Source organism: Paramisgurnus dabryanus, chromosome 13 (genome assembly GCF_030506205.2).
Source record: "Paramisgurnus dabryanus chromosome 13, PD_genome_1.1, whole genome shotgun sequence".
In the NCBI taxonomy this organism is placed as follows: Eukaryota; Metazoa; Chordata; class Actinopteri; order Cypriniformes; family Cobitidae; genus Paramisgurnus; species Paramisgurnus dabryanus.
This window is the reverse complement of record NC_133349.1, coordinates 2,260,965-2,284,841: the sequence shown is the minus strand read 5'-3', so window position 1 is coordinate 2,284,841 and position 23,877 is coordinate 2,260,965. Positions and strand designations below refer to the sequence as shown.

The 23,877-nt window shown below is 35.2% G+C and overlaps 2 protein-coding genes across 7 annotated transcripts in view; both read right to left on the bottom strand.

Moving 5' to 3' along the window:
- ago3a (argonaute RISC catalytic component 3a) overlaps nt 1-10,929 on the bottom strand; it is a 42,876-nt gene extending 31,947 nt beyond the window's left edge. For all 5 annotated transcript variants that reach the window (XM_065298954.2, XM_065298956.2, XM_065298955.2 and 2 more), the window contains exon 1: nt 10,198-10,929. In XM_065298954.2, the coding sequence (XP_065155026.1) occupies nt 10,198-10,216 (19 nt within the window). In that variant the 5' untranslated portion in view covers nt 10,217-10,929. The remainder of the gene's footprint in view (nt 1-10,197) is intronic.
- Nucleotides 10,930-16,434: 5,505 nt separating this feature from the next.
- The window catches only part of ago1 (argonaute RISC component 1), a 31,655-nt gene continuing 24,212 nt past the window's right edge, over nt 16,435-23,877 (bottom strand). For both annotated transcript variants that reach the window (XM_065298958.2, XM_065298959.2), the window contains 5 exons: nt 22,108-22,302; nt 21,371-21,505; nt 21,053-21,154; nt 20,768-20,967; nt 16,435-19,239 (listed from right to left, as the gene is read on the bottom strand). In XM_065298958.2, the coding sequence (XP_065155030.1) occupies nt 19,131-19,239; nt 20,768-20,967; nt 21,053-21,154; nt 21,371-21,505; nt 22,108-22,302 (741 nt within the window). In that variant the 3' untranslated portion in view covers nt 16,435-19,130. The remainder of the gene's footprint in view (nt 19,240-20,767; nt 20,968-21,052; nt 21,155-21,370; nt 21,506-22,107; nt 22,303-23,877) is intronic.

Below are 23,877 nucleotides of genomic sequence, written 5' to 3'. Positions count from 1 at the left end.
TGAAACAATGCCCAACCCTACCTTTAAGCAATCAAAGATACATGTCAATCATCTTTCAGACTTTGTTATCTACCGTTATTAGCTTGGAAAAGCAGAGATCAGGGAACAACTTCTAACTTTGAAGCCAAGAAAGTGCATCAATCCTTCACAGAACAGCTCCAAGGGGTAAATAGTCCTCTGCGGGTATTTGATGTGATTAAGCTAAAAAAAAAATCAATATTTCAAACTTTATAAACTGTATGGATTTATTTACAAAATCACATCGATTACCCGCAAAAAAAACTTTATGAACCCCTTGGAGCTGTTTTGTAAAGGATTTATGCACTTTTTAGGCTTCAGAGTTAGAAGTTGTTCCCTGATCTCTGCTTTTCCAACTTTGAAGTCCAAAAAGAGCATCCATCCTTCACAGAACAGCTCCAATGGGTTAATAAAAGGTCTTTTCAATTTTGAGGTTCGAAATATGGATCTTACAAATCACATCGACTAGAAGACCTTTATTAACCTATTGGAGGCGTGTGAATTATCTCTGTGAAGGAGGAATAAACTTTTTTAGGGTTCAAAATCACAAGTTTTTCTCTGATCCTGGTTTTCTATCGTTGTAAAGCTTGGAAGAGCAAAGACATTTACAAAATTAAGTTGTATAAGTTGTTGTACTCCAAATGTGCTCGTCTGAAAGGTGATGGACAATAGAGGGGTTTACCATTTTTGCTATTATAGTCGTATAATCAGTTTGTGTGATGGAAAACAACGATACCATGCTTAACAGCGGACTATCGGACCTCATGTCATTATGGAGCCATTTCCGATGAACCCATGTCTTCAGAACATAATTTCAACACATCCTGTCATTAAAATAGCTCAAATAAATTAGGACAGAGACCGTTTGCTTTAGAGATAAAAAACAAGAAAGCTAAACATTTCTCTACAAACCACCAGACACAAGATTGCTTCAACATACTGCTACACAAGCAGTAGGGAAGCAAGCTCTTAACTGAATGAATCTACTACATTAATGCCCTCGCTGTACTGCTGGCAAGCATTATGTCCTCAGGTGACCCATACACACAGAGAAAAATATGGGCTAGAAGTGACTGTGACTGGAGTTTATGCTATCAAAACACACATAGATGTAGCTGCCGCTCTCCAGTGGTTAAAAAACAAGAAATGAAGGTAATGTACTATTTTCTGGGTTCTCTTAAGGGAAAGGAGTGATTAACAATAAATCATCATTCAGCTGAGATGCGGTGCTGTTGCAGTCGGTGCTCTGAATCATTACCGCAGGAACTCATTCACACCGTGACCCTGTTTGCACAGTAACACCATGCCTACGGTGGAAGCGGATGACGTTGTATCGCGTCAGTTTGTGGTCGTCTACACTAAAAGCATCAAAGCTGCACAACATGTTTACTGACAACCAATCAGCTGTGAGGATCAGGACGTTGCAAGAGTGTAATGAAAATAAAATGATTTAAATTTGATGGCACTAACATTGACATTGCATGGGATGTTTTATGATAAATAAATAATATATATATATATATTTTTTTTTTTTTAATATATACATATATATAACTATTTTTAAAAATAGTTCATCGAAAAATAAATAACAGCAAGCAGAACTCAGCAGAGCAGTGTTGAAATATTGGTCATCAGTCCTAGCCTCAAATTTCCTCTGCTGTTCAACCCTAATTGCGAAGTACCAAGTATTTACCAAACCAACCCGAGACTACGACTGCAGAACAGTACTATAGTGTAGTTTAAAACCAGACCTGTTCAACCAACTACTGTCGTTCAACCAATCTGGTCTTATTCTAGATTTTCTCAGATAAATGTGCTGCTGTATTGCAGGCTGTCTACCTCTGCCTAACTAACTACAGCAAACACACACACACACACACACAATATAGCTCTTGTGAATAGCAGAGGTCTGGGCTGTGTGAACAGGGCGAGTGCTCAGCAAACAGGACACAATGACATCAGTCACGGCACAGGGTTCAGACTCTGACAGAACCGCGATGGGAAGTGTCAGCGACGTTTTGCGTCTGTGCAGTCAGATCAGAAAATACTGTAATCCGGAGATTAGGACATACGTTTCCAAGCAATGGCATTAGCATTGTGCATTTTGCTCTGCAATATGTGCTGTGCAAAATGCAAAAATTTTTTATACTAATATTAAATAGGGCTGTGTATCGATTCAGATGTTCCAGATCAATTTGATTTTGATTCATGCTATCAAATCGATTCGTTTCGATTCTCAAATCGATTCCGATTCTCGGGCCGATTTTTATACTCGATTTACGATTCAACTCAATAAATATAGATTATATAGAATATTATATTATATTATATTAGAATATTATATTATATTAGAATAAAGACTGAATGAATGCATGACAGGATTGCGTTTCTAAGTTTAATGTTTGCGGAAATAAATGTGGAAAATAGGGTTGTAACGGTATAAGATTTCCACGGTATGATAATCGTCACAGAAACTATCACGGTTTCTCGGCTTGCCGGTATTAAAGACATATTATTATTATTATCATTAGCTACAATGACCCTTAAATTAATAAAAAACAGATAGGGGTTTTGGGATGAGCATATGGTTTATTATATCAAACTTTTTTTAGAAAAAAAAACTTTCGAAAAATGTGATTCTTTGATTCTTAATTTATTACTATTTTTTATTTTATTATTTTAAATAAAAGGATAAAATACTCATTAAATTCTTTCAGAGCTGCTCTGGATATATTCATTTGTTGACATCGTCATATTGTGAGTGAAATGTATAGTTTTTATTATATGGCCTAAGTATAATCAACTTAAATTGATCCGTAATATAAATCACTTAAATGGGCTTAAGTGCCTCTTTTTGCAGCCACTCTTCATCCACATTTTTTGCACACCTGATATCCATCTTTAAGGGCAACCCTGCATTCGTTTTTCGTATGCCTAAAGTATTCCCATGCTGTAGATTTTAACTTTTTTTTGGTGGGGGATAGAGGTTAGAATTTGTAGTATCTGTACATAAACGAGTGGAGTCTAGCAGTCACGCCAAATGAAGTTGCATGTGCGTAGTAGCGCAGGTGAGATCTGCTTTATTTTTTTTTCCAAAACCGTGAATAAGCAAATGTTTACGGTATGATAATCGTAAAAGTTAATTTCAAGGTATACCGTCACACCGGTATACTGTTACAACCTTAATGGGAAAAAAAATTGATTCTCGGGCTTTAAGAATCGACTTTGAATCGACCACGTAGAAAAAAAACAATTAATCGAAAAATCTTTTTCCCCCAGCCCTAATATTAAATTGTGATTTTGTTTTAACCAATTGATGTTATTCTGCACTACATAGAGTTAGAAATGTATAAATAATTATACCTAAAGGAATAGTTCATCAGAAAATGAAAATTATCCCTTACACAAATTCCTTTCTTTAGCCAAATCATGTGTTTTTTTATTTACTAAAGATGTAACGTGAATAATTAGCACTGAAAAGGTGTGGTCTAGTTATTTTTGCGACTAACCTTATTGCATATGCATTAGAGCTGGGACAATTCACTAATCTGGCGATTCAATACCAGGGCTCAACATAAAGGACTGGGGCAAGCGTGAGAGACGTTCGGGCCAGTAAAAAGTATTGTCACTTGCCCGATCCGGCCAGTGCTTGACCCTCAGTAACTAAAACATATTTTCATCAATGTATATTTATTTAACATCTTGGAAGCAGACATTTACTTGGGTAAAACACGACGAAAGAAACAATGCAATATTTTGCACAGTTTGCTGTCAGTTTACAGGTAAAGCAGAAAAGTTGGGAGCCTATTTTCGTTGGAACATGTCTGTTATATGTATACAATTATATTTGACTTTTGAATTATTATTTTTAAATATGTGACACTGAAATTTTTTTATTAGGGCCAGTGAAAATATTGGCAGGGCAAGTGAAAACCTGAACCACTGGCCCGACCGGGCCAGTATAAATTTTGTTTTGCGTTGAGCCCTGAATACTATCCCAATACTTGTGTGCCGATTCGATACATATTGCGCTAATTGCGGTTATGTAGCTTCTGCGATTCGCCGTTTCAATTTTTGTGCTTTTTATTTGCTAAATAAAGATTCGACAATGAGAAATACTTTATTATAACCCTTAAAGAGACTGTATAGGAGTTAAATTAATAAAAACAATGCATAACATCTGAATTTTTATTTAAGGAGCATACACATACATGAGTAGAAGCAATACACTCCAAAATAAAATATAGTGCTATGTTAAACTGTACCAATGAATAACAAATGAAAAAGCTCCTCAACAATTTATTTAAAACTGAACAACATATTTAAAACTCAAGACTGCAAATAAAATATGCTACAAACTTCATGCATCACAGCTAGGTCCAGCTTGTTAAGCTTTGCTTATACAGTTTTTTACTTCTGACGCAATCTCGTCATAGATTTTAGGCACGGCTGTGTCTGCGAAAAACTTCCACAATGAAATAACGTACTTTGGCTCCAAAGTATAGATCATATTTTGAAAACCTGCTTTCTCTGAAGTGGTAATAATTTACTCACATCCACTGAGCTTTCTCACCAGCTTAAAACGGATATGATGTATTGTGTATCGACACTATTTTTGATCTATTATGGGGAAATTTTCATTTCATTTATATCTATGTGCACCAATTTATCAAAACAGGTTAACCAATACCTTATAGTTCTTAACAATAAATGAATTTAATCCACCATTCAGTTTTACTCATTTTCTGTATCCCTTTTACTGTAATTTAATTTGTGTTACAACTCATATCGGCCACATTGCATTCTCAATATCAGTCAACCACTAGTAGAGGGTGGCCGGTATTTGGCAAAATATGTGGCAGGGGAAAACTGCCTGAACCCCTGACCACACGAGTGTAACTTTATGAATACCATCCATTCTTGGTTAAAATTCCACCTCAAATGAATGACACACTTTGTGGCAAACAAATCTAATATGCCAAAGCAGCATAGTAAGAAAGCAATAGAAAATAAGCGAAAATCTGACAATTAAACTCAAACAAATGTATAATAAGCCTTGGTATAATAAATCCCTGTGTCTTTTACTCCCATATCTGCATCTGGGTCCTCTTCCTGGTCTAAATTCCCCTCACAGAGCCCCTTTGCCATCCCCCAAAAAACTTTTTCAAAGAAAAATACCCTAAAAGTCATAGAGGGCCTCATCTAGACAGAGAACCCCCATACGTAACACCCGTGAAAACATTCCCCAGACTGAGAAGCCACACTGAAGGTCCTTCCTGATCCACCTTGTGTTTATGGCCTGAACACTTTTAAGAAGCCTATAGTGTTGTCTTTGTGCAAGCTTTATATAAAAAGCATCACATTCTTGAGCTATGATAGGTCTAAACATGGGGTGAACAAAAGTGAATATAGAGGTAAATGTGTATACTGTAAACAGCGAAAGTTGGATCACTTAAAAATTACTTCAATTGGTAACACTTAAAAAATAAAGGTAAGGTTAACACTTAAAAATAAGTTTTTTTCAACTTAAAATGTCATTTAATTTTTATTTTAGGTGAAAAAGTTGAAAAAATTGTTATCAATCGAAGGTGTAACAATGCAACGACATGAACCGTGTGGCGCATCGATATGCCACACATAAAATATCGATATGAGCTACCTTTATTTTAACGCTCTTCGCTTCCTCATTCCTTGACGTAACGTACATACGCATTTTGCCAAAGTGCGTATTTTTGTTTACTTTCATGCGTTAGTGTCAGCAAGTGAATGCAATGCAACAACAAAGTGGTTGGAGCAACTAAAACAGAGCGAAAGAGGCAGAAGACGCTGTGACTGCTATCAGATGCAAATCTTGGGTTTGGAAATATTTTGTATTTGGAAAATGGATTGGACAAACAAACCTTTGCCAGCACCAGCTGAAACACTAAAGACTTTGACTGTTGCCATCATAAGCTTGATTTTGTGTGACATTTTTTCCTCATCATTTTTTTTATTTAGATAAAAAGTGTACGGAGATTGTGCCTTTTTTTAAATAGTTTAATTAAATGTTCATGTTATTTTTTGTCGTGCGTTATTAAAAATATAACTGCTTAACAAGGCATGTTATATTTAAGTATTGATAAATTAGAAGAATCGAAATTGCATCGAAGAAAAGTTTGATGTATTGACAAATAATGCATCGCTGGCGGAGATAATAAACTGTAAGATTTACAACCCTATTACCAATTGAAGTAATTTTTTAAAGTTGATCCACTTTTTACAATGTAGTTTATTCTTTCATTTTGGTAAATGAATAAACAACATTCTTGTGCTTATTTAGGTTTTGATCGTTTAAGTGCATATCAAACGTTTTAAGCATACTCGGTTACTATAACTGGTAAAATAATAGTTCTTCTATTAAATAATTCAGTTCAAAATTTAGTTTTAAAGTCCTATTTTCTAGTACTGTTGGAAAGCTAACCAAAATAATCAAAGCATAAGCAGGCAGACCTATCAAGCAGACAACAGTGGCTCCCCCAGACAAGTCAGACTAGAATTTTACCACCATGGGGTCCCCCTACTACCAACTTTCATTACACATAAAAAGCAATTAAACCCCTACTAGTTTAAAGGAAACTGCACTCTCCATAGAAACCAACCATACTATGTCATCTATGGTCAGTGGGAGGGGCTAAAGTGGCTGCTGTCGAAACCTCACAGAATGAGATGAAGCACATTGAACGGCTGCAAGTCCTGCTCTGATCTGGCATTACATCCAACTGAAGAGCTGCGTTTGAAAGGCATGCAGCACACTGTTACAAGCCAAACTTCAAACAACTAAAAGTGTTTTACGCCTTAAGGGTTCCTGAAAGTTCAATAAACAGTTTATGCAACCTGTGTGGGAAAATGACATCATTTTGGTCTGTACGCACCCACCTGTACTAGCAACATCTCAAAGTGAAATAACAGGGCTTGCCCTTTGTGGTGGCTCTCCTACTTCAGTGACAGGAAACATCTGATATTTATTAACTAATTACTAATCATATCATATTCAGAACCTAACTAATAATAACATACTGGGTTAAAGCATTATTATTTTAAACTGTTTCAACAGTATTGATTTTAATATAAACATTTTAATCTTTCATAATCATCTACTTGAAAAACACATGAAAATACATGATTTATTGTCTTCTCAAAGAAATCGTAATTTAGACCAAACCATTGTAACCTCGACTAAAATGTTTTCCATGATCATAAAAATCTTGTAATCTGCCAACGTATGCTTGAATAAATGTTACTTTTAAATAAAAACATACTTTCTTTAGAACAATTTTATTTTTAAATAAAGTTTTGAAAAAAAGAATATGGACTGAATAATGAAGAAAATGTAGTCAAAGTAAGTCCAGAGTAGAATTCTAAAGGCATATGGTACAAGATGATATATTAATTTGATTTATTTTAAATGCTTTTAGCCAACATAATTGCCACATAGTTATATTTGTGTTACTCCATTATTGATGAGTTATTAATAAACTATTATTTTAAAATGTGGAAAAACATAAATTAAGAAAAAGTAAGGGATCTACTGTAGTACATACATATAATGTAGAATAGGCATGGGCCGGTTACCGATTTCAATGTATACAAAGGTTTTAAAACCACTAACATTTTCTGTAATACCGTTTGCAAGGTATGAGCTGCGTTTCCACAAAATGTATTAAAACATTAAGTTATGTAATTTATATTTAATATATATTAAGAAAATATTTTTTTGAAAGAAAATCATAATTTAAAGGCTTTATTTTAACCCAGCAAACATGTTGTATGTTGCTTAAAAATAAAATGCATTGTATATGTCTGAAAATAACACATTTGAGTGTTGCAATGGCAAAACCGCAATACTGTAAAACGGTGGTATTTTCGCTTAAGGTTATCATACCGCCAAAATCTCATACCGGCCCATGCCTAATGTAGAATATTGTCAAAAGAAAAACTTGCATATTAAAAACATTAAAAACAAATGGCAGACTGTCATATAGGCCAGATTAAATAATTGGTCAATATTTGACCATCTTGAGAGATTATTAGTATTGGCAGAACAATGTTTGCTTGACAGATTAATAAATAACCTACACATGTATCAACTCTAAAATCTTTCGACAGTCTTGTCCTATTAATAAACAATTATTGGGTTTTTGCACTAAACTGTTTCATTGTCATATAATATACACAAACAGAATATTAGTATAATGATTAATCACAACTAATCGTTTGCAGAATAAAAGGTTTTTGTTAACATCATATATATGTGTGTGTATAATAATTATGTTTATATAAACACACACATGCATGTGCAATTAAAAAAAATATATACGTATTAAATATTCATATTATATATATATAAATATATATAAATATTTTTGATAATAAAATTATATAGAAATATATCTATATATGTAAATATTTCTTAAATGTATATGAACTAAAAAGGCGCTCAAGGCCCAAGAATATAAAGTTAAACATTAGTAAAAAAAACAGGTGAAAAAAGATTTAAATGCACTTAAAAAAAATCAAGGTTTTTAAAAATCTGATGATATGATTTATGACTGTTTGGACAATAAATAGAGAAGATCCTGTCACTAAAGGTAAAGGATTATTTAAAAAAAATGATTTCCCAAAATCAGCAGAGAATTTATACAGAACCAATGGGTATACCCTGAGGGGAAATCCAATCACAAGATAAAAATTAAAAATGTCCTAAAGCCCGTATCAAAAGGGGGCATTTCAGAGGTGACAAGAATATGGGGACTGTATACCATAAAGACATCTGACAAACTCTTAGTCAATACAGGAAACATGTTTTGTTCAAGAAACATAACACAAACAAACATTTAAAGGTTAAAGACACAAAACTTAAGAAATACACTTAAAAAAGACTTTGGTATTACTGACCCTGTAAATAATGAACTCTTGACTTTAGGTCAGTATGACTATGGGAGGTCACTTCCTTTTCACTAAAACAATTTACAGCATTTGTGGCAAACTAGTCTACTCCCCCCTCCATCTGACTAGTGCCTCTTCAAACCAAAATGACTCATAACATGAAAATCATAGGATTTAGTCATAGTCTCTAAATGCCCATCATGAGGAACAATGAGATAATTGCTCTCATCTAAACCACAGTAGAATTTTTTTTATCTAGAACTAATGTAAACACAAACGTACCATTACATAACAAATCTCTAAGTCCTTAACATAATTAAACAAGTCTCTTAAAACATTAGTAAGGTAAAATCAGTTTCGAGTCATTGGTGGGGTAGTCAGATACACAAAGACAACAGGTTTCCCTACACTTTTAAATAAATTAACATAAAATATCCAGTCATCTGTGATTATTGCATAAGGAGTTTCCAAAATCCATATTCAGATTGTTTAAATTCATTTAAATAAATGTGTAAATAACTGATTTTTCTACTTAAGAGGATCTAGACAAATAAATATTTAACTATAAAAGTAAGTAACACTTTCACTAAGGTTAACATTAGTAAATGCATGAGCTAACATGAACATCAGCATTTGCATTTATTAATCTTTGTTATTATTATTATATGTTAGTTAATGTCAATGCCTGATTTCGAAATATTGTTTGTTGTTAGCTTATATTAGCTCAAGCATTAACTAATACAATTGTTACCAAAATTTATATTTACTATCATCGTATTCATTACTTTTCCAAACATCTTATTACTTTCCATGAATTTACAAGGTCTGTAAAACGACTATATAACTTGCACTTCCAGATTTTTCATGACCGTGGGAACGCTGACGAAAGCGAAACGTTTCACTATACACTTTCTGCTTTTCAAACTATCCACACCTGTGTTTAGTCTACCCACACACCTGTATCAAAATGACTACTACATAGTCTACATGCACTAGAAATGATCATCTGCAGACTTTCATCTATTGCAAAAAATATTTTACTTTAGGATCACTGTGTCAAAATAGCAGAGACACCTGCACGTGAAAATGCTCTGGACGTAGGGATGCATATACAGGACACAATAAATGTCAAACTTATCTTAACCCAGCTTCATTTCACTTACAGAAACTACAATATGAATCAAAGTTCATTTATATTAAAGAGCCATAAAATCGTGACAGCCAGCTGCCTGACAAATCCAACAACATACACACCTGTAGTGCCGATTTCCATTCATGAGGTCTCTGTCCGGTTCCGTCCCCGGCCCGCAGTAGACGAACTTCAAAAAGTCTGATGGAGAGAAAGTCCCCACAGCCGCCCGAACCGGTTCTGACAGCCGAACCAAATGTTTGCTGGTTCGAATCCCGTCAAGAACCACCTTCCCTAAAGCTCGTATATCAAAGGGGGCCCTTTGGACCTCAAGGGAGAGTTCGGTGTCCCTCCCTCCCCTATCCGGTCCGGATTTCAGGTTCGACTGACAAACCGACGTGACGGCCAGCTAGCCAGCCAGCTAAACCGAGAAGTTCCCACTCAATCTCCACAAAACAGCCCAGAATGGCCGTTCCTGGGACGGCGACGTCTTCGCAAACGCTCCCCTGGGAAAACTGTGGCGGTTTGTTGAGATGTTATGTCGTTATAACGCCTGAAAGTCCACTTATTCCGTCTTCACTCTTCGACACACGGCTAGCCCGCTACCGCTAGTGGTCAGGCTAAGCAGCTAAGCTACATTCCCATCTGAGAGGAAAGAAAATCCCATTAAAACGTCGTGTTCTGTTTCCTCAAAGTCCCCGACACCAGTCGAACCCGTTCCCGAACCTGGTGGCTTTTGTGACTCGTTTGTTTTCTGCGTGTTTCTGCGGTTGTGGGGTGAAATAAGTTGGACTTGAACTCTGTCTTGGGTTTACTGGCTGTCAGACTCGCTCGAGCTAAATATGGAGCTCCTCCGCGAGTGCGACGCAACGACCTGACGCCAGTCCCGCGCTGATTGGTTGCCAACGGACAGAGGGCGGAGTCAATAATCATAAATGTCAATCATAATAATCGCTTATTGACTTTCATACAGTGCGTGTCATCCTAAAGGTTTTCCTAACATCAAAAATGCTCAGACTACCAATGAATCCGTCTTTCTGATAATAAATGACGTTTTTGACTATACATTTTATTTTTGAAAAACGAAACATTCACCAAGCTGGTTTACACATCATTCATATATTTTACGTCAAAACCACCTATTAACATTAAAATTAAAATATATTTTTTATCAAAATGTAATCCCAACGCCAGGGTGTAAATTTGGTAGAAACACTGGTGGTTGTCACGTATGTTTTCATGAATCCATGGGCGTAGATTTAGGGTGGGACGCTAGGGACATGTCCCTAGCAATATTCAGGGAAGACTGAATTGTCCCTAGCAATAATTTCGGCCAAACAATTAATCTGTATTTATATATAACCACTAATGTCCTTCTTATTCTTGTGTTTTCTATTTTTTACTTATTATATTTTTTTTCAGGAATCATTTAAATGAGAATAGAAATCTTTTGCAATCCCGTTCTGTAAAAATGACGCTCTATGTGGTACACAAACGGTTAACAGCTTTCGTTCTCTGCAATGCCCGCCTCCGTAACTCACATCGCTAATATGATTGGCTTTGCATTTCTTTAGTCCCGCCTCTCTAATCACATTGCTAATCTGATTGGATTAGCATTTCTTGAGTCCCGCTTCTCTAAATCACATCACTTTATGGGCTTGTCTTTACTCGCTACGTGTGATAGGATGGTTTCACTTTGTACAACGCGCCAAAGTTCACTCAACAAGACGCGCGTGATTATTCGGGCTACAGGTAAGTGAGGAAGAAAGTATTATTATACCCACTGTAACTGTTTCATTCACAAAATACGGAACAAGTTGTGTCACATAATGATTCAAGGACAGTGTTTTCACCAATACACGACAATCCCATGTTAACCTGAGGAGTTGCAAACTTTTGTTAACCTATAAATGGGGTAGCAAGGTTATTTAGGGGGTCCCTAATCCATGAAAGAAAATAACCCCAACATGGTAAAAACATGAATTCATGTCATGATTGCTGAATACTTTACATTACTGCACTGTGGTCATTACTTGCACAGATGTAGACATAATGTAAGGTTGCATTTTAAACTTAAAATTATTTTTTTTCACACTGATTAACTGTCTGTTAATGAAAAGAAGATTTAATGTGAACTACAGAAACGTTAATAAACGTTGTTCAGGAAACAGCATGATATACGTACCAACTTCAACACTGGGATTTTTTTGGCAAAATTAAATTAAGAATTAAATATTAATTGCATATTCTTCATTGTTATAAAGTAAATATGGTTATATCTCTATAGCTGCTTAGCCTGACCACTAGCCGAACCAAATGTTTGCTGGTTCGAATCCCGTCAAGAACCACCTTCCCTAAAGCTCGTATATCAAAGGGGGCCCTTTGGACCTCAAGGGAGAGTTCGGTGTCCCTCCCTCCCCTATCCGGTCCGGATTTCAGGTTCGACTGACAAACCGACGTGACGGCCAGCTAGCCAGCCAGCTAAACCGAGAAGTTCCCACTCAATCTCCACAAAACAGCCCAGAATGGCCGTTCCTGGGACGGCGACGTCTTCGCAAACGCTCCCCTGGGAAAACTGTGGCGGTTTGTTGAGATGTTATGTCGTTATAACGCCTGAAAGTCCACTTATTCCGTCTTCACTCTTCGACACACGGCTAGCCCGCTACCGCTAGTGGTCAGGCTAAGCAGCTAAGCTACATTCCCATCTGAGAGGAAAGAAAATCCCATTAAAACGTCGTGTTCTGTTTCCTCAAAGTCCCCGACACCAGTCGAACCCGTTCCCGAACCTGGTGGCTTTTGTGACTCGTTTGTTTTCTGCGTGTTTCTGCGGTTGTGGGGTGAAATAAGTTGGACTTGAACTCTGTCTTGGGTTTACTGGCTGTCAGACTCGCTCGAGCTAAATATGGAGCTCCTCCGCGAGTGCGACGCAACGACCTGACGCCAGTCCCGCGCTGATTGGTTGCCAACGGACAGAGGGCGGAGTCAATAATCATAAATGTCAATCATAATAATCGCTTATTGACTTTCATACAGTGCGTGTCATCCTAAAGGTTTTCCTAACATCAAAAATGCTCAGACTACCAATGAATCCGTCTTTCTGATAATAAATGACGTTTTTGACTATACATTTTATTTTTGAAAAACGAAACATTCACCAAGCTGGTTTACACATCATTCATATATTTTACGTCAAAACCACCTATTAACATTAAAATTAAAATATATTTTTTATCAAAATGTAATCCCAACGCCAGGGTGTAAATTTGGTAGAAACACTGGTGGTTGTCACGTATGTTTTCATGAATCCATGGGCGTAGATTTAGGGTGGGACGCTAGGGACATGTCCCTAGCAATATTCAGGGAAGACTGAATTGTCCCTAGCAATAATTTCGGCCAAACAATTAATCTGTATTTATATATAACCACTAATGTCCTTCTTATTCTTGTGTTTTCTATTTTTTACTTATTATATTTTTTTTCAGGAATCATTTAAATGAGAATAGAAATCTTTTGCAATCCCGTTCTGTAAAAATGACGCTCTATGTGGTACACAAACGGTTAACAGCTTTCGTTCTCTGCAATGCCCGCCTCCGTAACTCACATCGCTAATATGATTGGCTTTGCATTTCTTTAGTCCCGCCTCTCTAATCACATTGCTAATCTGATTGGATTAGCATTTCTTGAGTCCCGCTTCTCTAAATCACATCACTTTATGGGCTTGTCTTTACTCGCTACGTGTGATAGGATGGTTTCACTTTGTACAACGCGCCAAAGTTCACTCAACAAGACGCGCGTGATTATTCGGGCTACAGGTAAGTGAGGAAGAAAGTATTATTATACCCACTGTAACTGTTTCATTCACAAAATACGGAACAAGTTGTGTCACATAATGATTCAAGGACAGTGTTTTCACCAATACACGACAATCCCATGTTAACCTGAGGAGTTGCAAACTTTTGTTAACCTATAAATGGGGTAGCAAGGTTATTTAGGGGGTCCCTAATCCATGAAAGAAAATAACCCCAACATGGTAAAAACATGAATTCATGTCATGATTGCTGAATACTTTACATTACTGCACTGTGGTCATTACTTGCACAGATGTAGACATAATGTAAGGTTGCATTTTAAACTTAAAATTATTTTTTTTCACACTGATTAACTGTCTGTTAATGAAAAGAAGATTTAATGTGAACTACAGAAACGTTAATAAACGTTGTTCAGGAAACAGCATGATATACGTACCAACTTCAACACTGGGATTTTTTTGGCAAAATTAAATTAAGAATTAAATATTAATTGCATATTCTTCATTGTTATAAAGTAAATATGGTTATATCTTACAATGTGATTTTCTTTTTTTTTTGACAAAGACTTAAACAGTTACTGTTTATTAGGCCCTAGGTCATAACGAATTGTTTATTATAAATTTGGGATGGCCAGGGGTGGCGAGTCAGATGTTACTGAGTAAAGTGCATACTGAGTTGTCTGTTGTTTGTGTCAAGTAAACGGTGATAAACAGTTTTTGCAATGCAACCATTTTATTTATGTCCCCACCAATGCCAGAATCAAACCTACGCCCTTGCATGAATCATTGTATAAATATTGGGGTGGTTGGGGTTTACTTTCCCCCGGAAATTATACACCCCTGCTGTCACAACCTCTGAAATGACATTTCAGCTGACATCACCAAGAAAACTTAACCCCTTCCTCGAAACACCTGCCTCAATTCCAGTACAATATTATCTTTTCAAGATCTTACCAATATTTCCACCCAATATTTTTGTTTCATCATTTCACATTTTAATTTATTAGTAGGGTAGAGCAGGGCAAAACGAACACTTTTTGACTCTATCATTCAAAAAATATTTAAGTTAGATTAATTATTTTTTATGCAATCAACACACAAATCTCTGCTACAAATGGACACTTCAAGTTTGTTTACAAAACACTGAACAATTACACCGAAAGTGACAGGAGTGCAAATGTGACAACTTACCCCATAGGTGAGGTTCATTGTAACAAACAGAGGATTTATTGTAACACCTGCTTTAGGTTAAACACAAATAATTAAATTAAATTATGTCTATATACTAAAGGTGGATATTGTTTTTATATCTGCCTATAATATATAGATATCCACACATTCATCCATCCATCATCCTTCATCTAACCATCCTTGAATTAAGCATTAATGCATATAAAGACAAAAAAATCATAATTGTGAGTTATTTCCTCTGATACTGTATTAACAGTTATTATTTTGATGAATACACTGCAAAAAAATGATTTTCAAGAAAAAAATTATTAGTATTTTTGTCTTATTTTCAGTAAAAATATCTAAAAATTCTTAAATTAAGATGCTTTACTTGATGAGCAAAACGACCCAAATAAATTAGTTTTTAGACCCAAAATATCAAAGTTATTTTGTGCAAAAAACAAGCAAAAAAATCTGCCAATGGGGTAAGCAAAAAAAATCTTTAACATTTTTCTTAAACACTAAATTCAAGAAAAATTCAAGAAAAATTTGCTTACCCCATTGGCCATTTGCTTGTTTTATGCACAAAATCACTTAAATTTGATATTTTTGATCTAAAAAAAATATAGACCAAAAATATAGACAAAAATATATTTTCTTAGATCGTTTTGCTCATCAAGAAAATACATCTTAATTTAAGAATTTTTTGATTTTTTACTGAAAACAGAAAAAAAACGAAGATTTTTTTTATTGAAAATCATTTTTTGCAGTGTAGTATTTACATTTGTTTTTAAATGTATTTAAATTGTATTTATTTTCATTATCATTGAGGCTCCATTGTAACACTGTGTGACAACTAACCCCGCTGTGTAAAAATTTTTCAATCACAGCTATGTTACTAGGAGTTAATAACATGTTTCAAAATGGTGTTATGTTTTAGGTAGCAAGACAGTGATAAAAATAATATAAGGTTGGATTTGGTGACTTACACACCCAACTTAGAAATCAAGAAAAAAAACACAAAACTTTCATGACTCCAAAACACTCTTTGTAAAATATCTTAACCAAAACGCATCAAAACTTTTCACATGAGATCATCTTCTGAGAGTAAGAGAAAAAGACCAAAAACACAGATTGATCAGCCCTGTAGAAATATGTTAAGTAGCTGTGTTACAATTAACCCCGCATTAGTTTGTGCCCCGCTAACCCTTACATTACAATTAATGTACTAGAATTATAAATATTAACAAATGCTTGCAAGACACACTCAGCAATTGGCTGTAAAAAAAAAATAGTGACATTCTCCCTATCTTTAATAATGAAATACAATTGTATAATTAAAACCCATGCATGCAAACAGCCATTTAAAACACCAAACACTGCATTTAATAAAAAACAACTTTTATTTTCTTTAAAAAATAACCGTTCCGAACAAAGTCCTCTCACTATTACATACAGAGCCAAAACGACGTATGTGTCCATTCACTGAATCTATTGGGAAGTGCTATGATAGGACTGTTCTTAATCAGTGGCTTCAATATTGCTTCAAGACTGAGGTTAGTTGAAGTTTACTCAGTTACCCAGGCGGTTAACCATACGGTGCCCGTGGCTTCTGAGAATCAAGTACTGCATTCAAATATTTAGTCTAGGAAAGACCAGATTAAGTTCATACATTGGGGCATCAATAAAAATCACCTCGTTGGGTTGGTAAAACCTAACATATAAAAGCATGTCTTTGTATACATCTCATAAACATGATTTAAAATATAACATGGTAAACCATCTTAAAAACTTTTTGAAATACAACAGACCATTTTCAGGCTTCGAGGCTGATTTGAGGCATCTACCAACAATGTTGCCTGGTAAAGATTCATAACCCTTTTCATAAATGAAGTGTTAAAAGGTTCACCCGACAATGAAGTTTCTGTCATTATTTACTCAATCTTATGCCCTTTTAAACCCACACACAAAAAAAAGACTAAAAAAGGTCAAAAATGACAAAAACAAAAGTAATCTATTACAGAACTTATGAGTTATTGCAAGTCTTCAGAAGCCATACAATAGCTTTGTGCATGTAACACAAATCTACTGTATAGCTTAGATTTTAAATGCAGTGTCACATTTTTTGTCCTTTGAAGCTGTCATGGTCTCTATAATATGTTGTTGCATTAAAAAAACTGATTCTTTCCTCGAAGAAAACCTACCGAGCCCCTAAGGTGAGATTGGAGTAAAAAAAATCTAAAGTTTAGTTTCATGTGCTCACGTGAAACGTTCATGTGCTCACGCGAAACCTTCATGTGTAGAATTTTTTTAAAGTATGCACGCGAAAGTTTCACGTATGCACGCAGAAGTTTCACATATGCACGCAAATGTTTCACGTGAGCACGCGATAGTTTCACGTGAGCACGCGATAGTTTCACGTGAGCACGCAAAACTAAACTTTATTTAATTTTTGCTCCATGTCCCCTTAGGGGCTCCGTACTACCCAGTAAAGATGAGTAAATAAAAAAAAAATTCATTTTGGGTTGAACTATTCCTGTAAACCAAATGAAAAATATGGCGTCAGGTATCAAGTGCACAATCTTACTGTGATTACAACTAGTCTCCAATTACAACACGAGTTCAGTTTAAACATGCATTTCATACATCCAGTATATGACATGAACACATGGCATAACCTTCTCCTAAACTGTGGACAGTTTCCTGCATGCCCACTGCAACAACATCCATCAGGCGAAGGTAAAAGGTGCAATAAAACTGGCGATAAAAGTGTGTGTGTGTGTTTGTTCAAGGTGCTTGTGAGTTTGATAGGGAATGTGGCAGTGTTACTGGGGTCACCAACTACACGTAGTGGAAGCATTTGGTGATGTGGGTTGTCGGTGGCCCAACAAGAAAAGCAAAGCGTCTGTGTGCGGGAGGGTAGTGGGTTGCTATATACAAACAGTTATTCCTGCATGGTTGGATTTCTGTGCAGATTCAAACGGATGCACGGATTGTGCATCTCAACCGTAAATGTGCCGTATGTTGTTTGTACTGGCTGTTTTTGCATTGCTTACAGAGGTTAGTAAGGAACAATTTAACATAAAATGTTGCGTTATTCCAAACCCGTATTATTTTTCTGTTTTCCATACAACAAACAGATGATGCAAATGCATGAACATATGCCACTTATTTTTGATTATGAGTTGAAAGTATGAATCACTATCCATGTTAGTTGTATGGAAAAAGCACCATTTATTGTTGCCTTTGAGCGCTTTACATCCAGCTGTGTTTTGTGAAAAATAACTCGGGGCTGGAACAACATGAGAGCTAATATATATTCATCATTTCTGTCCAAACTATTCCTTAAAGTGGAGGAAGAGTTATGTGCACCAAAACTGTCAATCATGATACAACAAATAATAGGAGTGCATAAAAACGCATGTGTTAAAGATTAAGACCCCCTTCGAACAGTTGGCATCGCATTTGGCTGGTGCATAACGCTGGTTTCGGTGTAATGCTGATGCGAGTGCAGTTAACGCACCCTATGGTCCATCTATGCTAATTCAGCCGCTCTTTAACTAATGAGGCGAGTCTAAATACGACCGGCTACACCACTGGAGACACCTGCATTCGTGGCATGCTACAGTCGATTGCCGTCTGTACGTTTCACAGACTATAAATGCTGGGCTCGTGGTGCCTTTAAACTAAAACTAAGTGCTAATGTACCATGTATTCACAAAAAAAGAATTAAAAAAATATATCACAACAATAAAAAAATGCAATGAGTAAAACAATTCCTACACTCAGGGCATCACCCGGACATACAGGTTAAGAGGCATCTTTGTGGTGGCTTACAAAACGACTTGTTGGTCTGCATTCCTTCCCTCCGTATTGCATACGAACGTACATGTGGGAGTGCGAAGGTAGTATACAATAATACACAATTAAATAATAAAAAAGAGCATAGTTCGACCAGATCAAACGAAAATCAAAGTGTGAGATTCTGATTCAGTTCTGTTCACGTTGGTGGGGTTCAAAGAACTTGTAGCACCCAGATTACTGGCTCGAGGAAGAGTGTGGTGACCGGTAGATGCTTTCTCAGGCGAAGTACATTGTCCTCAGGGTGTCGTGATGAATCTGCACAGCTTTGGCCAGCGCCTGGGGATCCCGGCCGTTACTCTGTCCGGAGACATGGCTGCCCTCTCCGCTACGGATGGATACACAGGTTAGAAACCAACTTTAAACTGACCTTGCGTCAAAAATGCTAATGTCTTTATAAGATTTAAACATGCATTACACGGCTCGTTGAAATGCTTGATTCTGATTGGCCAGTCGCAGCATTTGCAGGTTTGTTATTCCTAGATAACAACCACTCAAAACCAATAAACATAGTAACCCGGATGCTGCAAATCATTTTGACAGGTACAGTAAACGGGTAGTGCTGGGCATAGATTAATCGCGATTAATCGCATACAAAATTATATATAAATATATATATTTATTTAGATTTTTAGATTTTATATATTAACAATAAAAATTAATATGAATATACAAATGTTCTGAAATGTATATGTGTGTGTGTTTAAATAAATATACATAATAATTACACACAGTACAGACACATATATTAGGCAAAAATGCACTTTTATTTTGTATGCGATTAATCACGATTAATCTTTGCCCAGCACTAAAAATAAATAAACACACACACACAAACACACACACACACGTATAATGTATGCATGTATAAAAAATATATTTATATGATATAGTGCTGCCTCACGATTAATCACAACTAATCGTTTGCAGAATAAAAGTTTTTGTTTACTTAATAAATGTGGGTTTACTCTGTATAACAATTATGTATAAATACACACACAGACACGCATTTATATAATTAAGAAACATTTACATGTGTATATACATGTTTATATTTATATTTATATATAATCTATATTATATATAAATATCAATATTTATTATATAAATATATGTTTTTCTTAAAATTATAGATGCACGTGTGTGTTTTTATAAAAACATAATTATTATACACAGTACACAAACATATATTATGTAAACAAAAACTTTTATTCTGCAAACGATTAGTCGCGACTAATCATGAGGCAGCACTATAAGTACTCATATTTATATGTAATATAAATTAAATATAAAAATGTATATACACATGTAAAAATTTCTTAAATATATACATGCATAGTCGCTTTAAGATGTGATCGTGGATCAAAAATTTTTGTTGGTCATGGATTAACTTTTTAATCAAAGATAAACCCAACTTACCCTTAACTTAAACCCTAACCATTTTATAACCCTCAAATTATTGTGAAATAATAGTATAAGAATTATTTAAAAGCCTGTAACCCAATCCTAAACGTGGATTTAACATACACCCTAATCCTGCAATCTGACTGGTTAAAAAAAATGTTGATCCAGGATCACATCCTACTTGGTAAAATCACATTTAACATACTTGCATCTGTTTTGTATTTTACGTATATATACATAATTATTATACACAGCACATCCACATACTGTATATGATGTAATCAAAAACTTTTATTTTGCAAGCAATTAATTGTAATTAATCGTTTTGCAGCCCTAAAGTTTTTATCCATATGTGTGTTCCCTGGATTTAAACCCACAACCTTTGCATTGCTAACACAAATGCAAATTGAGTCTTATGTTGTCTTTGGTATTAAAAAAGTTCATGAACTCACCTGTCATGTTCCTTATCCACCAAATGGTAGCGTGCTCTGAATGCGACGAGCCGGGCATAGTATGCTGGCGCTGGAATGGACACGGAGCGGGTACAGCGCACGTAAGTGTGACACAGCTGGTAGGTTAAAATCTGCAGCTCGTCGGCCGTGAAACGATTGTCGTCCCACAGGACGTAGTAGTGAGATGGACGGCTGGTGCCCTGAGACGAGAACGACAGCGGATGAAGGAAAAGTCTTGACACGCTTCACAAATGACAGTCAGGAGAAGCACAGAACACTGCTCACCTGAATACCCGCATGACTGCACAGGTAGAAATCAAACTCAAACGGATGAGTGATGCTGGTGTCAACCGTAGTTCCTGCCGGAATGTTCCCGCTTTTCCCGATCTGAACGGAAAGAGACATTACAATGAACTTGAGATTTTACAAACACCAAAAGATCTGACAATCGTAGTGTTTTAACACCATAAACTGTCAGTAGTAACATCTGCTGTGTACGTGAATTTATGCTGTGGGATCAGCGTTTGCACATTTTCATTGGTACTGGCATGCCAAACTGAATGTGTTTGTTATCATGTAGACATGTTGTCGTGCAGAACTCACTCTTTCTGACTTGTCGGCGCAGAAGAGGCGCGTGTGGTGACGTTTCTGTACTACTACGTAAGTAATGCCAGGCTGGTAGTCTTTTTCCAGCTTGATGCAGGCGTCTCTGATGGCCAGCAGCTCATAATGGAGAATCTATACACACAGAAATTATTAATCTTTCTTACATTAAATCAGATCATAGATCAGTCCCAAATCAACGACAGATCTAAACCAGACACAGCGCAAAGACATGCATGCTATGGTATGAAATAGATAAATGTGCCAACACAAAACAATCCCTTCACTTCAGGAGGTGAGCAAAAAAATATCTAAATATCTGCCATATAGGTCCAGTGTGTAGATTTTAAGCGTCATCTAGAGGTGAGATGTATTTTTGCTGCTACAACCGGTTTGTTGCTGCATCGCATTTACTTGCAACCAACGTGAAATGCAACGTGATTGTGAATTGCAACCAACGGCTCAGTCCACATCTCACCCCTCCATTTCGAAATGCATAGAGAAGCTACAGAAGTCGTCACAGCACCAAAAAAATCTAATCGCTAGCAGAGAAAATCAATATTGTATCGGATCGTAATGAACTGTCCGATACCCCTACAAAAGAAAGAAATTCATGCAGGTTTCGAACAACAGGAGGGTGAATAAATGACAGAATTTTCATTTTCGTGTGAAATATCACTTTAATTCACAATGTGATAACCTAAAGGTCCTGTTAAGCAGACCCAGATCATTATTACCTGTGGTAACTGTCCTTCTGGTACACCGTCCCTATAGAAGATGATTCTTGTGGGTTTGAATCGTGTTGACTTGTAGAACTGAATGAGTAATTCTCGCACCATGTATGAAAGATCTTCAATGATCTCCTGTCTGGGCCGCTGTACTCGAACTGTAGCACAATATCTGCTGGGATGAGCGTCCATACTGCCAACCACCTGCAGGGGCATCAGAGAAACAAATTAAGAGACTGTTTACTATTTATAGGTATGCGTTTAAGTAAAATTATTATTTTTGTTTTATTTGGTGAACTGCTGACAACATTTACCAAATTATATAATTAAATAATGTTTTGACTTCATTTTTACAGAAAACTAAAACTGGATAAACTAACAAATAGATGCAGAGTTTTCACATCTTGAATACTGCAAAAAAAACTAATTTATATTAATTTTTAAACACCACAATGCTAATGTTATTACATTTCACACTGCAAAAAAATGACTTTCTTACATATTATTTTTGTCTTGTTTTATTTTATATTTTGTCTAAAAACTAGACTTATTTTCTTAGGTCATTTTGATTTAAGAATTTTTAGATATTTGTACTTAAAACAAGACAAAAATACTAAGAAAGTAATTTTTTGTAGTGCCAAAAATGCACTGCAAAAAATGATTTTCAAGAAAAAAAAATCTTAGTAATTTTGTCTTGTCTTCAGGTAAAATATCTAAAAATTATTAAATTAAGATGCTTTTTTGATGAGCAAAACGACCCAAGAAAATAAGACCAAAAATATCCAATTTTAAAGATTTTGTGCATAAAACAAGCAAAAGATCTGCCAATGAGGTAAGAACATTTCTCTTGAATTTAGTGTTTAAAAAAAAGTGACCTTATTTCAAGATTTTTTTCTTATCCCACTGGCAGATTATTTAGTTTGTTTTAAGCACAAATAAACTTAAATTTGATTTTTGTCTAAAAACTAGACTTATTTTCTTAGGTCATTTTGATTTAAGAATTTTTAGATATTTGTTCTTAAAACAACACTAAAATACTAAGAAATAAAGTAATTTTTTGTTGTGCAAAAATGCACTGCAAAAAATGATTTTCAAGAAAAAAAAAATCTTAGTAATTTTGTCTTGTCTTCAGTAAAAATATCTAAAAAATTTTAAATTAAGATGCTTTTTTGATGAGCAAAACGACCCAAGAAAATAAGACCAAAAATATCAAATTTAAGCGATTTTGTGCATAAAACAAGAAAAAGATCTGCCAATAAGGTAAGAACATTTCTCTTGAACATTCTTCTTAAACACTAAATTCAAAAACAATTTCAAGATTTTTTTTTGCTTGTTTTATGCACAAAATCATTATTTTACTTAAATTAAGATGCCATTTCTTGATGAGCAAAATGACCTAAGAAAATAAGTCTAGTTTTTAGACTAAAAATATCAAATTTAAGTGAATATCTGCTTAAATCGGCCAATGGGTGAGAAAAAAAATGTTGAAATAAGATTTCTTTTTTCTTAAACACTTAATTCAAACAAAATTTTCTCACCCCATTGGCAGATAATATTGCTTGTTTAAAGCACAAATTCACTTAAATTTGATATTTTTTGTCTAAAAACTAGACGTATTTTCTTAGGTCATTTTGCTCATTAGAAAAAAATCTTAATAAAATAATTTTTAGATATTTCTACTGAAAACAAAACAAAAATGCTAAGTTACACTGCAAAAAATGATTTTCAAGAAAAAATCTTAGTATTTTTGTCTTGTTATCAGTACAAATATCTAAAAAT